The following is a 12,677-nucleotide window of genomic DNA, read 5'->3' as shown; positions in this document are numbered from 1 at the left end:
ACTGATGATGAGGATGAGAGTGATAAGGAGGACAGGATAATAGGAGTATGGTGAGGTTCTCGACGACGACATACTCGCTGAAGAGGCTATTGGATATCACCGTTGGTGTTGCCCGAGGAACGCGGTCTCATCGCCCCACTTACGCAGCCATCTATCAAGATTTTTGCAAGAACTCCACGCAGATATTGCGCTGGCGGTGATATGCGGTACCTGATCTACGTTGGAGACACCTGGGTCAACAAAGTATTACCTACTGTGGCCGTTGAGGGTCAGTACTTGCGAGAGAGATGCTGTGGACTACTTGCTTGTTGTGCAGTGGTGATGATCATCAATTGATGTAAAGATGCCAGAGGGTAGTTGTAGTAATTTATAATTCAACACTGCTACACCAAGGTCTTGAAGCTTGATGGTTGCTCCCAATTCTCAGTTGACATAGTCCATCTGGCACTAAGTCAATAAGCAATTCCACAGAAACGACGCTGAGTCAAAGGGCAATCCCACAGAAGGTAGCAGGGCAGGACTTAAGGAGTCTTGGTATCACGTCGATATTTCAAATATCGGAAATCACCGAACTTGTCCAGTGCGTCATGTACCAACTACAAAGCAGACTGCTACACCGTGCCTTACGGACACTGGTTGTGCACTGTCACAATGACTGTTATTATTCCACAGCTTTTCAATAACGAACTTCCTCGGCTGATGCTCTTCGCTATCGATGTGCGACGCAGTCTTTGTTATGTTGAAGGTACACTGGCAGATGCTGAGGATATGACCCAGAACCTGAGGAGTTTGGGGATAGTAAGGAAACATCGCCTCCATATTTAGAAAATAACCCGTTCCCTGGCCTACAGGCAAGGTATTTACTGATGATGACAGCTTCCCGTGGGGTACATGTAGGCGCAAGTCACCCCGATGTCTTGCCGGCGTCTTCAAAATGCGCCACCTGTGTTCACATGATGAACGGTACTAGTATCCTCGTCCCGTTCATCTCACGCGTCCTATCAAAGAGACGCTGTCGTTTACTATAAATGTTTGGACAATCTGGACACGTTGTTTTGTTTTCCTCTGTTCTTCAGCAATGTTGCGCTGGCTATCCCTCGCGCTTATTTTGGTGACCAACGTCGCTGCATTTATTGACTTACTACCCTCTCCAGAATGCAAGGAGCCAAGCGATGCACCGCCCGAGTGCCAGGCACGTGCCTGGGTGAGAGCATCTGACATGGTTCCCGGCGAAGTTATCGCGGGAGATGTCAAGATTAAACTCAGCGGACCATGCTCTGACGCAGAGAACTATACGCTAGGCCTACGCTACAAGGAAAAGGTATTCTGGAAGTTAAGGTGAGTTGTTTTGTCTCTCTCGTATCCTTTACTGAACACCCTGATAGGCGCGAAGATGCACCGATTCCGAAAATGCCCAAATTGACGTATAATTGGACGGTCTCGAACAGTGATTTATTCAGAGTCAGGCCATTCCATAACTTTGGGAATACAGACTACAACGAAACAGAATGGAAGGCGTACGAGAACTCAGTTCAGAATAGGGACTTGTGGTCTATGCACGAGGAAGAACGGATTGCCTTTGAAATCAAGAGCCCTCTGATCACAGGTATGAATTGAGATCTCGAGTAGACTCAGAGTTTAATGTCGAGAACAGATCCATTGTCGACAAACTTCACGACCCGATTCGGAGTTCTGGTACCAAATACAAACTACCCTCCAGGATTAGACTGTCGTGGAGGTTTCATGTCTAATGGGGGAGCGACTGACGTAAGAACAGCCTTTATTAATCTCGTTTTGTGCTCAATGTCGCTGCAGATGATATCCAGCGAATCGATTTACGAGTACTTTGTCGAAATCGGGTTTAGCAACGGCACCACTTCAAAGATACCTGCGGGGATGACATCCTTTACCCCGTTCTACCTCTCGACAGAAAACAACGCACCGTGTCAACGTATCCCTATCTCCGCCACCCGCACGCTCCCAGGGCGGTTTTAACTTGAAGCCATCAGTAGACGGGTTGCAGAGCAACTACACGGTTGAAGTATCTTTTCCTGAAGGAGCTCACGTCTATCAAAGTATGTTTCAGTGAAATGGGAACCTAGACCTAATTATCTGATTGCATGCTTTCCAGACTCGTCGGTAAATTTCACGGCCATTGTTCATCGGACAGGATATACGAATCGGACAGATATTCCTAAAGAGCTGTGTGCGTTCTCGGGGAATGGCATTGAATGGCATTCTCAGGAGCTCCAGAACCGATTACAGTCAATTCCACCGTCCATTAGGGCGTTGGTCCCCTCTGTTCTCCCCATGCAGCATTCACAATTCTCCCAAGTCCCTCGTTCCCCATGCGGAGAGATCAAGTTTGCGGCAACTCCTGCACTCTTGACTCACGAAAGCCACATTTCTTCCACGTCTTCCGAACCGCTTTCATTATCCCTCTACGTGCATCACAATGCTGTTCCTGGATTTTCAACGTACTATCAGACACTGGGACATCGTGTAAAGCTGAATCTCCATGTCGCGTCTGATCCATCAGAGCCATGGGATAATGAATTCCAGAAGATACAATGGGAGAAGGAGATTGCGGGTGCGGGTGCGAATGCAGATGAATTTGACTGGGTGCCCTGGACGCCGCCGACGCAGACTCGTCGCCGAACCCTTTTCGGCGATGCCAATATACTATCAGTCATTCCAACGCAGAAGCAGGGACCTGTGCGATCAACGCCAATCCACTACCTGTCTGACAAAGCTCGTCAACCAGTATTTGTCGATTCGTCGGACATCGCTGACCTTCGTCTGATGTTGCCCGAGGAACGCAATCTCATTGCCCCACTTACGCAGCCATCTATCAAGGTTTTTGCCAAGGGAGAAGAACTTCCACACAGATATTGGACTGGTGGTGACATGCGGTACCCGATCTACGTTGGAGACACCTGGGTCAACAAAGTATTACCTACTATGGCCGCCGAGGGCCAGCGCGAGAGAGATGCCGTGGACCACTTGCTCGTTGTACAGTGATGACGATCATCAATTGATGTGATGATGCCAGAGGGTAGTCGTAGTAATTTATAATTTCAATTCAACACTGCTACACCGAGATCCTCCAATGAATTGATGGTTGCTCCCAATTCTCAGCTGGCACAGTCCATTCTGGCGCTAAGTCTGGATTAGAACAAGCAATTTCGTCGAAACGACGCATTGAGCCAACTCTGAGCTGAGCTGAGCCTGGCGCTGTCTTGAGCAATCATCTACAGCAGGTAGCTCGATTTAGACGCAGGGCAGGACTGTTAGTATAAGGCCTCACCGACGATCCACATCCAAAGACGTAGCGGTGTCTATGTAGATCGTAGTGGTGCAGGCCCATGCTGACTCGGAGGGCAAGAACACAACAAAAGACTGCATACACGGGTACTCTTGAAGCAGCGGTCACCGACCAACATAGTAATTTACGGAATTCAGCCTAGTGTGCGGTGATCTCATGATGGAATTTGGGTTCTAATCAAGCAGCTCTCAACCTCTCTAGTGCGGTAATATAATCAGGGAGTGTCGCCAACGCACTGCCGACGATATACAATGCCATCATTCCACCCAAGGCTCGCACCCTGACCCATGGTACAACATACAGACCCCGGTCACAACCTGTACTCCAGACTCTCAGCCAGCACATCATCGACCTCGTTCATCTTTTGTCTATAAAGTAATCCAGGGTCATGGCGCAAGTCCACACTCGAATAACTCCAAATGACGCTCTCTGTGCTCCCAACCATATCTGGCGGTATGAGGAGCGGCGTGCGCGCACCACTGAACGGGAATAAAGACATGTCGAGTAACCGCACCCCCCGCAACGAAGGGAGCTTGACTTTCTCTTCGTGAGGCATGAGCGTCACAGCTGAGTGTTCGCTCGGATCCAAACATCGTGCCCATAAGTCTATCCATGTCAAGTGTGCATGCACAGGCATTCGGATTGGAATACACGTGTCCGTGGCGAGGTGGCGTAAATTTGGACACATGGCAAGCAATGGAATCAGGGGAAGGGGGCGGCGAAAGTTGTAAAAGCCGTAGCGATTGTTCATATAAGGCCTAACCAATGAGACAAAGTGGAGACCATGTCCAAATTTACGCAACAGTGGTTCAAAAACCATCACATCCTCAAGAGCTAGTGATGTCAAAAGCAGACGTCGGAGAGAGGGGAGGGTGAGGGTCTCAGCCAGTGCAGAAAAGGCGTTCATGTCGTGTCTATACGAGTGCCAAGTAATATGCAGTTCTTCCAAAAAGGCAAGATGTAGGTGCTCGGTGGGGAGTTCATCGTTTTCTTCGATGAGCATGTCGATATGGAAAGCGGTGAGGTGCGTGAAAGCTGGCATGAGGTTCAGGGTGTCTTTGAAAGTGCGATTGATACGGAAGTGCAGATCTGTGATGCGAGGAGGGGTGTTCTGCGTGAGAGCGACCAGGCGGAGAAACTCGTGACTAAGAAAAGGCTGTCTCTTCATGATGGGCACAAGAGTGAATTTGGTAAGATTTGGAGTCACCGCTAAGATGCTGTCTGCAGCCATCGAGACTGTAGCCATCTGCGACCCTGCGACATAACACTGCAGGTGCAGAGATAATATTATATCGCCGAGACTGCGGTTGTTCGAGACGACGCGTGCAAGGGCGAAGAGTTGCTTGCTCTGCAGAACGACAACATGGCGGTAGAGGAAGTTGATGCCGACATTATACCAGTACCTGCATACTAGCACATTGCTCCTGAGGGTCTGCAGCGAAGATGACCGCGAGGAACGATTGTCGCGAGCAATGACAGTAGAATCTAGGAAATGCTGAGTCGGTGGCATAGTAAGCTCCATGATAATGCAGAGGATTTCAACCGGAATTTCGGTTGCAATAGGAACTTGATGTGTCTGAGGAGACGATGAGCGATGATAGTAAGAAAGATCGGAAAACTACCTTTGTGCAATCTGCATTTGCATCCATGTCTGGCACTTGATTGTAGGTAATTGTGTTGCTGGGGTTCTCCTTGAAAGGGTCAAGCCAAAATCTCAGCGGTTGTTTAGTTATTCAACGAGGTCGACTTACCAGTGGTTTAGGATCCATGGTTCGCCCGCAAAGGATACGCTGACTGGAACAAAAATACGTCCTTTTATCTCTTTGCTTTCGGGGCCGTAGTGATGAATCTGTAATTTTGAGGTACAATCGCGGCCCCGCAATGACTCTTCGCAACTAGGTATGTGAAAATTCGCGCGAAACTTGGCGTGAAGGATTGGATGTATGGTCTCATACCTCACCCGGGAAGCTGTCAATGGAGGTCAAAGGTCACACAATTTAAATGTTAACAAGGATGTCTGTCCAGTAACAAGTCCTGCACACCAGCACCCTTGTCAAGCTGATAAAACTGATGTGCGGAACATAGGACGCCGGGAAAGCATCGTAATTCCCACTATCATGGGGAGAATTCCTGTGGAGGGTGCCTGTATCACAAAATTCATGAGTCATCTGAATGCAGGCTCTGCCAAGACAGCTGACTCGAATACTGAAGCGTGGATCCGATGAGGAGCACTTTGATTTTGATTACTCACTCCCGCTTGTCTGGTTTGCTGAGGGACCCAGAAGGAACGAATTCTGTAGTAAGAAGCAGTCACTGGCAGGGTAATACACCTTGCTTAGTCACCAAGGATCGAACACGTTGACCAAACAAGTTCAACTAGTTCAACGTCACAGCTTGCAGTGGTTCTCAAGTACTGGTGCTGGCCAGCCTTCATCGAAGCTTCGTCGTTTGTGCAACGCACCACACCCTTCATATTCTTCTCGATGGCCGAAATTCTCACCGAAATTCGAAAAATCCCGCCAGTGACACGCTTTCTGGTTCTATCGTCTCTCGGCATCACCGTCCCAGCCATTTTGAATCTCGTACCGCCATGGAGGCTTGTCTTCATGTCAGAGGCTATTATTAAAGAATTTGAGGTGCGTCCCATACTAATTCTCATTTACAAGGCCGAACATCTGCCAGAGTCTAACGATCCTTGACATAAATCATAGTTCTGGAGATTATACACAAGTTTCTTCATCGGAAGTAAGTGTCGTGCCATTATGGACTATGTGACGCTATGCGAGCTCACCGTACGTTTCAGGTATGAACCTGAACTATATTTTTGAGCTTATCATGCTGTAGTAAGTATCATGTCTTTCTCCCTTGACCGAGAATCCAACAAGCTGTGGTTTCAAGCCGCAACTCAAACACGCTTGAATCAACTCACTACGAGCGCCGTTCCTCCGACTACGCCTGGCAACTCTTTCTGGCTAGTGTCGCTCTGGTCGTACGTCCCATATCTCACTTGCGCCACCCATGACCTCACATTTCACATTCGTGATTAATACTAATAGGGCGTGAACCGTCCCATCCAATCTTACTCGCATACCCGCGCCTTGCTTCATACACTCACCTACTTGATGTGTTCTCTATCTGTACCAGGTGCACTAACGAGTGTCATGGGCCTCATCACTATCCCTGTCGCATACTTCCCATACGCACTCTTGGGCATGGACCTCCTCACGGGTGGGACAGGTGCCGCCGCGCAGGGCGTGAGCGGGATGCTTGTCGGACACGCGTGGTGGTGGCTAGTCTGGGGGCCCGGTATCGGCTCAGGTGGTGTCGAGCAGGGCATGTATGCGGGATGGGGACGTGCTCCTACGTGGTTGAAGAACTGGTTTGGTGAGCGTAACGATTATGGACGCACCGGAAGTAGGAGGGGTGCCGTGCAGGCCTTTGCACCAAGGCAGCGTGCTGAGGAGGCTGCTGCTTCGGGGCGGGTGACGGGATATAGCTGGGGGTCTGGAAGGAGATTGGGGGGGTCGTAGTTCGTGGGAGGCTGACCGCTTTTGACGTGCTGTGTGATGATATATTTCATCATCGTTATTTCGGCCTCCCGGGCGAAGCGTTGAAAAATAATGGTCACAGTTCGTCCCTCCAAGATCTCATAGGCCTGGTTGCTGTGTCGCTTTCTATTGAAAATCCTTACATGACTTAATAGTCAAAACCACATTCACATTTACCATGTTCCTAACCCCCACTTATTGTTGTTATATAACGTTAGTCTCCATTGTCAAGAATCAGTGCAATGTATGACCACTGCTCACGTATATCATGATCAACGGACGTCAAAGATCATGAAAGCTTTTCAGCCTGTATACCATTTACCAACACAAATATTGACAGACGGTAAGATTATGATCATCAAGACATTTTGCCCGCTACCGTTAGGGAGTGGGTCTTATAGTTCGTCACCTTTGCGGTGAATTTCGAGATGATGTAAAATCTGTGCCCATTTTTTCGCCAGCATTGTCGAAGCAGGCCTTGGAAGCTGTTGCGTCTTAGCATGGTCTTGCTTTTAATGGGACAAAGGATCAGGTTTTGGACCGAACCGTGGCACATTTTTGCCGTAGGTGTTGTGTGCGAAGTGGCGAAGATGGCATGATCGTTTGTCGTGAAGTTGCTCAGGATCATAGCTGTGGACGAGGACGAATCCTTTGACAGTAGTGATAATAAGATGGCGGACCTGCACATCAATCCTTTAAGAAACGATGGTCACATTTGAGAATCAGATCGTTACCTTGGACGACGTCATCTATAGTAACATCGAGGAGCTCAAGCAGAACAAGGACATAAACGTTATGGAGTGGACCGCACACGGAGGGACAGACGCTTCCAGCACACCAGAGTTTATTATGGTCAGCACCGAAAAATTGTATGCAGTATGCAGATCTCACATTATGAATCAACACAAATGACTGACATATCTCAAGGTGCCAAAAGCTGCGCAACATGGTGTGCAATGCAAGTGCACAAGAATCACCTCAACAAAGGGACGAAAGCACAGATAGGAGAACAGCTGAAGGATCGTCCTCTGCTGGTCCTGGAGCAAATGACAACACGAACGAAGGAGGCATCTTCACCAATGATTTCTACGAGCCAACCGTGCTCCCGGATTACAGAGGTGACTTATTCCAGCACGCGAATGCAAAGCTCCATCAGCCTGACATTCGGAATGTCGAGAACGACATTATCCCGCGCCAAGATTAGCATTCGGAGCTTAGGCACGGTACATTGGTCACGATCCGAATCACCCTGCATGCATTCAATTGGAAGGAACGACGGGTGAGGCTGACTCACTCACGAAGATATTGGCTGACTAGATTTTCAGGTCTATGAGCCCAACACTCGCACGACATGCGTTTTGGATCAACCCGAGCTGCAGGTTGAGCCGGTCAACTCACAACCAAACAGATTTAATTATAATGTCTCGACGAAGTCGCATGCGTTGGCAACTTGGACGCGATACCAGGTGTCCAGCTAGGCAAAAATGTAAGGGAAGATTGAGAGCGAAAGAAAGCAGGAGAGTGCAGACTGAAGAAACGACAGTTGGTTTGGATTGGCCGAGAAAAAGCTAGGATCGAGTTGTATGTATTTTTAGGAAGGGATGTGCGAATGAATCAGCTCTAAAAAGGGTAGGAAAACAATATCAGGGAAACCGACCAATGAGGTACTTAGCAGCACCAATGAAGGTCCGGGGGGCAAGTCTGCCGAGGTACCAGTTGGGAAAAACGATGTAAGAAGGTTCGGGTGACCGAGTGGTCCGAGTCGCGAAAGTCCGCTGAGTACTTGCATGATCGTTGAAGGATGCGCGCGATTTGAGAAGGCGCCGTGCCTATTTACAGCTTTGTCATTTAGCTAGCCCTATTAACTCGGATCCACTTACCTTTATGTAGGCTAACGCGCTGGTTTCCTAGACGACTGCAGTCAAAGAAAATCAAACAAGACGTTGAGGGGAGAAGTTTAATCTGCGTGATTAACCTCGAGTGTGAATTGTGTGGCTGCAGGCTGCGCGCTAACCCCCCGGATCAACGTGATGACGTAATACAATACAACGGACCATGCCGACGGCCCCAGGTAACCTTTTGTGTGCTCCACAATAGCGTCGACGTTTGGTACATAAGCACATGCACTGGCACTGTATCACCCCCTTATCACCCCCTTACATATCCATGCATCACTAGCATCACTCATGGCATTACAGACTTTGATAGCCCTCATCTTTGCCTTCAGGTCTATCCGCCGGACAAGGGAATCTGACCCAGAAAAGGGTCCGGAGACCCTCAGTGAAACTCCCAATGTAAAAAGGCGCGCTCACAACGACGACGAAGGGGACGCGGACGAGGAGAAAGCCATGGCCCAGGAAATGCATCCGGACGTAGACGTTGACGACGATGAGGGTGACTCACCCCCAGATGAATCTGTCTCGGGCCCGCAGACCGGCCCGCTCCAGCTGCCTTCCCTCGGTTCTCCTAACAAACGTCCATCGTTGTTTTCTTGGGCGAAGACATTCATGTTTCCGCCCTCATCGGGAGACTTGTCCTACGTACCAAACTACCGGTCCGCTCCCCTTATAACTGGCATCGTGATACCATTCTCGATCTTGCTCGAGATTCCAGGGCTTACTGGGCGCTGGTACATCCGCACCGAGAATTATAATACCGTCCAGACTCGTTCTAACCCAGTCTTATTGGATATTGGGCTTGCATTTAGTATGACTTGTGCTGTCCTCGCTAATGTATGTATCATCCTAAGGTTTCTTGAGAAGCGGGTCATGACAATGACAATATTATGTATCGTGTTTCTGTCCATCCATGGTTTGTGTCTCGCTTTGAGCAAAAACATGTATTAACCTGAGGTATAGATATTATCAATATTGTCGCTCTCACCATCTTCGGCGTGATTCACCGATTTAACGACGGGTATACCTACGGCGAATCCTTCTGGATGACTGTCTGCTCCACCGTCGTATCGGTCATTACCAATGTAACTCTTATCATAGACTTCATTTACACTCCCAATTTCAAGACAAGCGGTATGTATCCGGTATGCTATTCTCTTCACTTACCGCCCTAACACAATACAGGCAGTGGCCTCACCCGCAAGCAGCGCACGCTAATGATAATGCTCATAATCCTATTTATCTACATCGCACTTGGCTCTTTAGTCAATTCGTTCCTGCTCTCTCTGAGCTTTATCAATGCGCTTTACTTCACCGTGACGACAATCGAAACTATCGGCTTTGGTGACATTGTGCCCAGTTCACTCGGATCAAGAGTATTTATCTGCTTTTATGCTGCATTTGGTATCGTGAATCTTGCCGTGGTGGTTGGTATGGTACAAGAGACGGTGAGAGAAGGGCAGCAAGTCGGTTATTTACGTCGCCTACACGGTATGCGAGAACGACGACGTGCATCACGGCGACGAAGGAATGCAGAAAAGCGATGGCGGTCGGCGGTTATTTGGAGATTGCGAGACAAAGGTGCAACAGTGTGGGTTCGAAAATACCGTTCGACATCCAACTCTCTTTGGGCCGAGGTGAAGAGAAGGTTTTTTAGCGCTACAGAAAAGATCCCGCACCCTTTGGATCATTCCCGGGGAAAGCGTCTGAACCTCGAAGCGCTCACACACCCTGAGTTGAAAGCGGCAGCGATGGAGGCGGGCGTTCCACTTGACACACTGCTCCCACCACAGTTTTACGAAGCGCAGATGCAGAATGATAATGACGACGACAATGCTGATGACTTGGAGGTAAGTGTTTTTTCTGTCTTTGTTTGATGTGGCACTCATGACGGAAGAAGATTGCAAGCACATACCCCGCCTTATCTGTCCCGCATTCAGTGTATGGAATGAATGTGCGGCGCGGCGCGGATCGAATGCTAACACACCAGCGGCTTGGTGCTATGGCAGCGCTCCTAACGAGATTTGCGATTGGAGTTTCCCTGCAACACGAAGGACCTATACTACAGGCCACTGTCGGCGTCAAACGTCCTAGCGAAGACTCTGCTTTGAACAATAGAGGTGGCTTGAGCGCTGGCGCGGACGGCTCAGTTGAAGGCGAATATAGCACTGGAAGCTCTACGACACTCGAAACGACCTCGAGCAGCGACGATGTAAACGTAAAATTTGACTCAATGGTTGCGAACAAGGAGAAGTGCGTTCTTTTGATGCGCTCAGCCTTTGCATGGACATTGTTTGTTGTGTTCTGGTTGGTGAGTTTGTTTTTGATCTTCGCTTGATCTTCATTCCCAATGTATGTATATTGAGCGATCTGACAAATACTGTAGGTTGGCTCTGCAATATTCAGTCTGACTGAAGGCTGGTCATATGGCTCATCTATATATTTCTGTAAGCCTTTCAAGTTCGTTCATTCGAAACGTCTGATTTTGACTTGCAACGTGATGTTTAGGCTTTATTGCATTCACAACGATCGGGTATGGTGATCCTGCGCCCAAGACGCCTGCAGGGCGATCTGTGTTTGTCGTGTGGGCCCTGCTCGGCGTTGCCACAGTGACCGTATTGGTTTCTGGTGCGTGCTTATTATTTCTTTGTAACTCTTTACTGACATTCACCTTGATTTTTGGTTACCTTGAATTGCATGCTCATCCTTTGCTATTCTAACGCTCGCATCCATATTCCAATATATAAATGTGACGTTTGATCGCAGTCGCCTCCGAGGCCTACTCAAAGCGCTACAAGGCGATGCTCCAAAGCGACTCTTTCGAGCGAGCCGTCACGATGTACCGCACTCGCACAAACAAGATGTATATGACGAGGACCCGGTCCCTGTCCCTATCTGAACCCCAGCATCCGAGTCAAGCCCAAAGCCCAATTGACATCCAGACTCAGTCGTTGACTCCAACCTCTCCAAATGTCCGCTTCCAACCCCACGTTCCTTCTTCAGGTCTCCGAATACGCACTACGTCTCTCGAGCAGGACGATGATGGTGGCGAGGGGAGCCAGCAACCACAAGACACAGGAATGAACGCACCAGATCCAAATCTACGTGCGCAGGACTTGCTCGAGACGTTCCCGCGACACGTCCTCAACAAGGCACGTTCATTCCAGGAGTACATGCGCTGTCTGGGGAACAGAGGCGGTGGTACGAAATCATACGTGAATGAGCAGCTGAAGGCACTCCTGGACGATGTGGTTGGCGTGAACGATATGGAGGAGAGCGTGAAAATGGATATTTTGAGCGATAGGGATACCAGGCGGGTAAGTTGGCCTTCGCTTACCATTCGATGAAGAGTTGTGAAATTGACTTTTGAACTTTTCAGACGCTCGTCACGTTAAGCATCGAGAGTGAGCTCCCATTTTCTTGGGTCGTCCGAAGGTTGTTGAATTGACTGTTTGATGCAGAATCGCTGATGGAGCTTATGACTATTGCGGAGGAGGCAATTGCAGCGATGAATGACCGTGACCGTGTTTCTGCGGCCTTGGATCAAGGGCGGGAAGATGCTGATGTTGATGTTAGAGGCTGAATTGACGGCAAGTGCTGTTGGGGGCAGCAACAAACGTCGACGGCATGCTCTTATAGGCACACTTAACCCGAGCTAGGGCGGTCATTGCAAGCAACAAGCTTGAAAGACTCAGGTACGCCCAGCACAGCTTGAGGACGAAAGGTCAGGAGCTTTATCTCCAATCCTGAGCTTGAACACTCACCACAATCATCATGTAGTGCTTCATTCATTCAGAATAAGTGTATGCACGCCTTCCGTAACGGCTTTACGACGTAGTCCATCTTCACGTCACATGGTGATGAACCGTCGAAACCGCCACCGCCACCCTCCGATACACTCACTTGATT

General features: G+C 49.0%; 4 protein-coding genes across 4 annotated transcripts; 3 read left to right on the top strand and 1 right to left on the bottom strand.

Moving 5' to 3' along the window:
* Positions 1-1,078: 1,078 nt before the first annotated feature.
* Positions 1,079-3,021, top strand: BJ212DRAFT_1481721 (uncharacterized protein; the record flags this gene model as incomplete). Its single annotated transcript, XM_041340305.1, has 6 exons — positions 1,079-1,338; positions 1,386-1,606; positions 1,655-1,767; positions 1,816-1,951; positions 2,010-2,075; positions 2,132-3,021. 6 exons carry the CDS (start codon positions 1,079-1,081, stop codon positions 3,019-3,021), a joined length of 1,686 nt encoding a protein of 561 aa, XP_041192330.1.
* Positions 3,022-3,635: 614 nt separating this feature from the next.
* On the bottom strand, positions 3,636-5,094 carry BJ212DRAFT_1481720 (uncharacterized protein; the record flags this gene model as incomplete). The annotated part of the gene is made up of 3 exons (XM_041340304.1): positions 3,636-4,901; positions 4,948-5,016; positions 5,077-5,094. 3 exons carry the CDS (start codon positions 5,092-5,094, stop codon positions 3,636-3,638), a joined length of 1,353 nt encoding a protein of 450 aa, XP_041192329.1.
* A 714-nt stretch (positions 5,095-5,808) lies between these two features.
* BJ212DRAFT_1300354 (Der1-like family-domain-containing protein) lies at positions 5,809-6,855 on the top strand (the record flags this gene model as incomplete). The annotated part of the gene is made up of 5 exons (XM_041332976.1): positions 5,809-5,961; positions 6,037-6,070; positions 6,129-6,168; positions 6,224-6,314; positions 6,382-6,855. 5 exons carry the CDS (start codon positions 5,809-5,811, stop codon positions 6,853-6,855), a joined length of 792 nt encoding a protein of 263 aa, XP_041192328.1.
* A 2,084-nt stretch (positions 6,856-8,939) lies between these two features.
* BJ212DRAFT_1360062 (uncharacterized protein) lies at positions 8,940-12,342 on the top strand. The gene is made up of 8 exons (XM_041335873.1): positions 8,940-9,684; positions 9,732-9,902; positions 9,954-10,618; positions 10,669-11,079; positions 11,155-11,215; positions 11,277-11,396; positions 11,535-12,172; positions 12,230-12,342. The coding sequence occupies exons 1-7, from the start codon at positions 9,060-9,062 to the stop codon at positions 12,113-12,115; spliced, it is 2,634 nt and encodes an 877-aa protein (XP_041192327.1). The 5' UTR covers positions 8,940-9,059; the 3' UTR covers positions 12,116-12,172; positions 12,230-12,342.
* The last annotated feature ends 335 nt before the right edge of the window (positions 12,343-12,677 follow it).

This window comes from Suillus subaureus, assembly GCF_016647635.1.
Source record: "Suillus subaureus strain MN1 chromosome Unknown BJ212scaffold_19, whole genome shotgun sequence".
In the NCBI taxonomy this organism is placed as follows: domain Eukaryota; kingdom Fungi; phylum Basidiomycota; class Agaricomycetes; order Boletales; family Suillaceae; genus Suillus; species Suillus subaureus.
The sequence above is the reverse complement of the archived record's forward strand: the minus strand, read 5'-3'. Positions and strand labels throughout refer to the sequence as shown.

Bases quoted from the DNA above. Each gene is read 5' to 3' on its own strand.
- BJ212DRAFT_1360062 (XM_041335873.1), top strand. From the start codon at position 9,060: ATGGCATTACAGACTTTGATAGCCCTCATCTTTGCCTTCAGGTCTATC. The intron at 11,080-11,154 runs GTGAGTTTGTTT...CAAATACTGTAG, and splicing joins TGTTTGTTGTGTTCTGGTTG to GTTGGCTCTGCAATATTCAG. The intron at 11,397-11,534 runs GTGCGTGCTTAT...GTTTGATCGCAG, and splicing joins AGTGACCGTATTGGTTTCTG to TCGCCTCCGAGGCCTACTCA.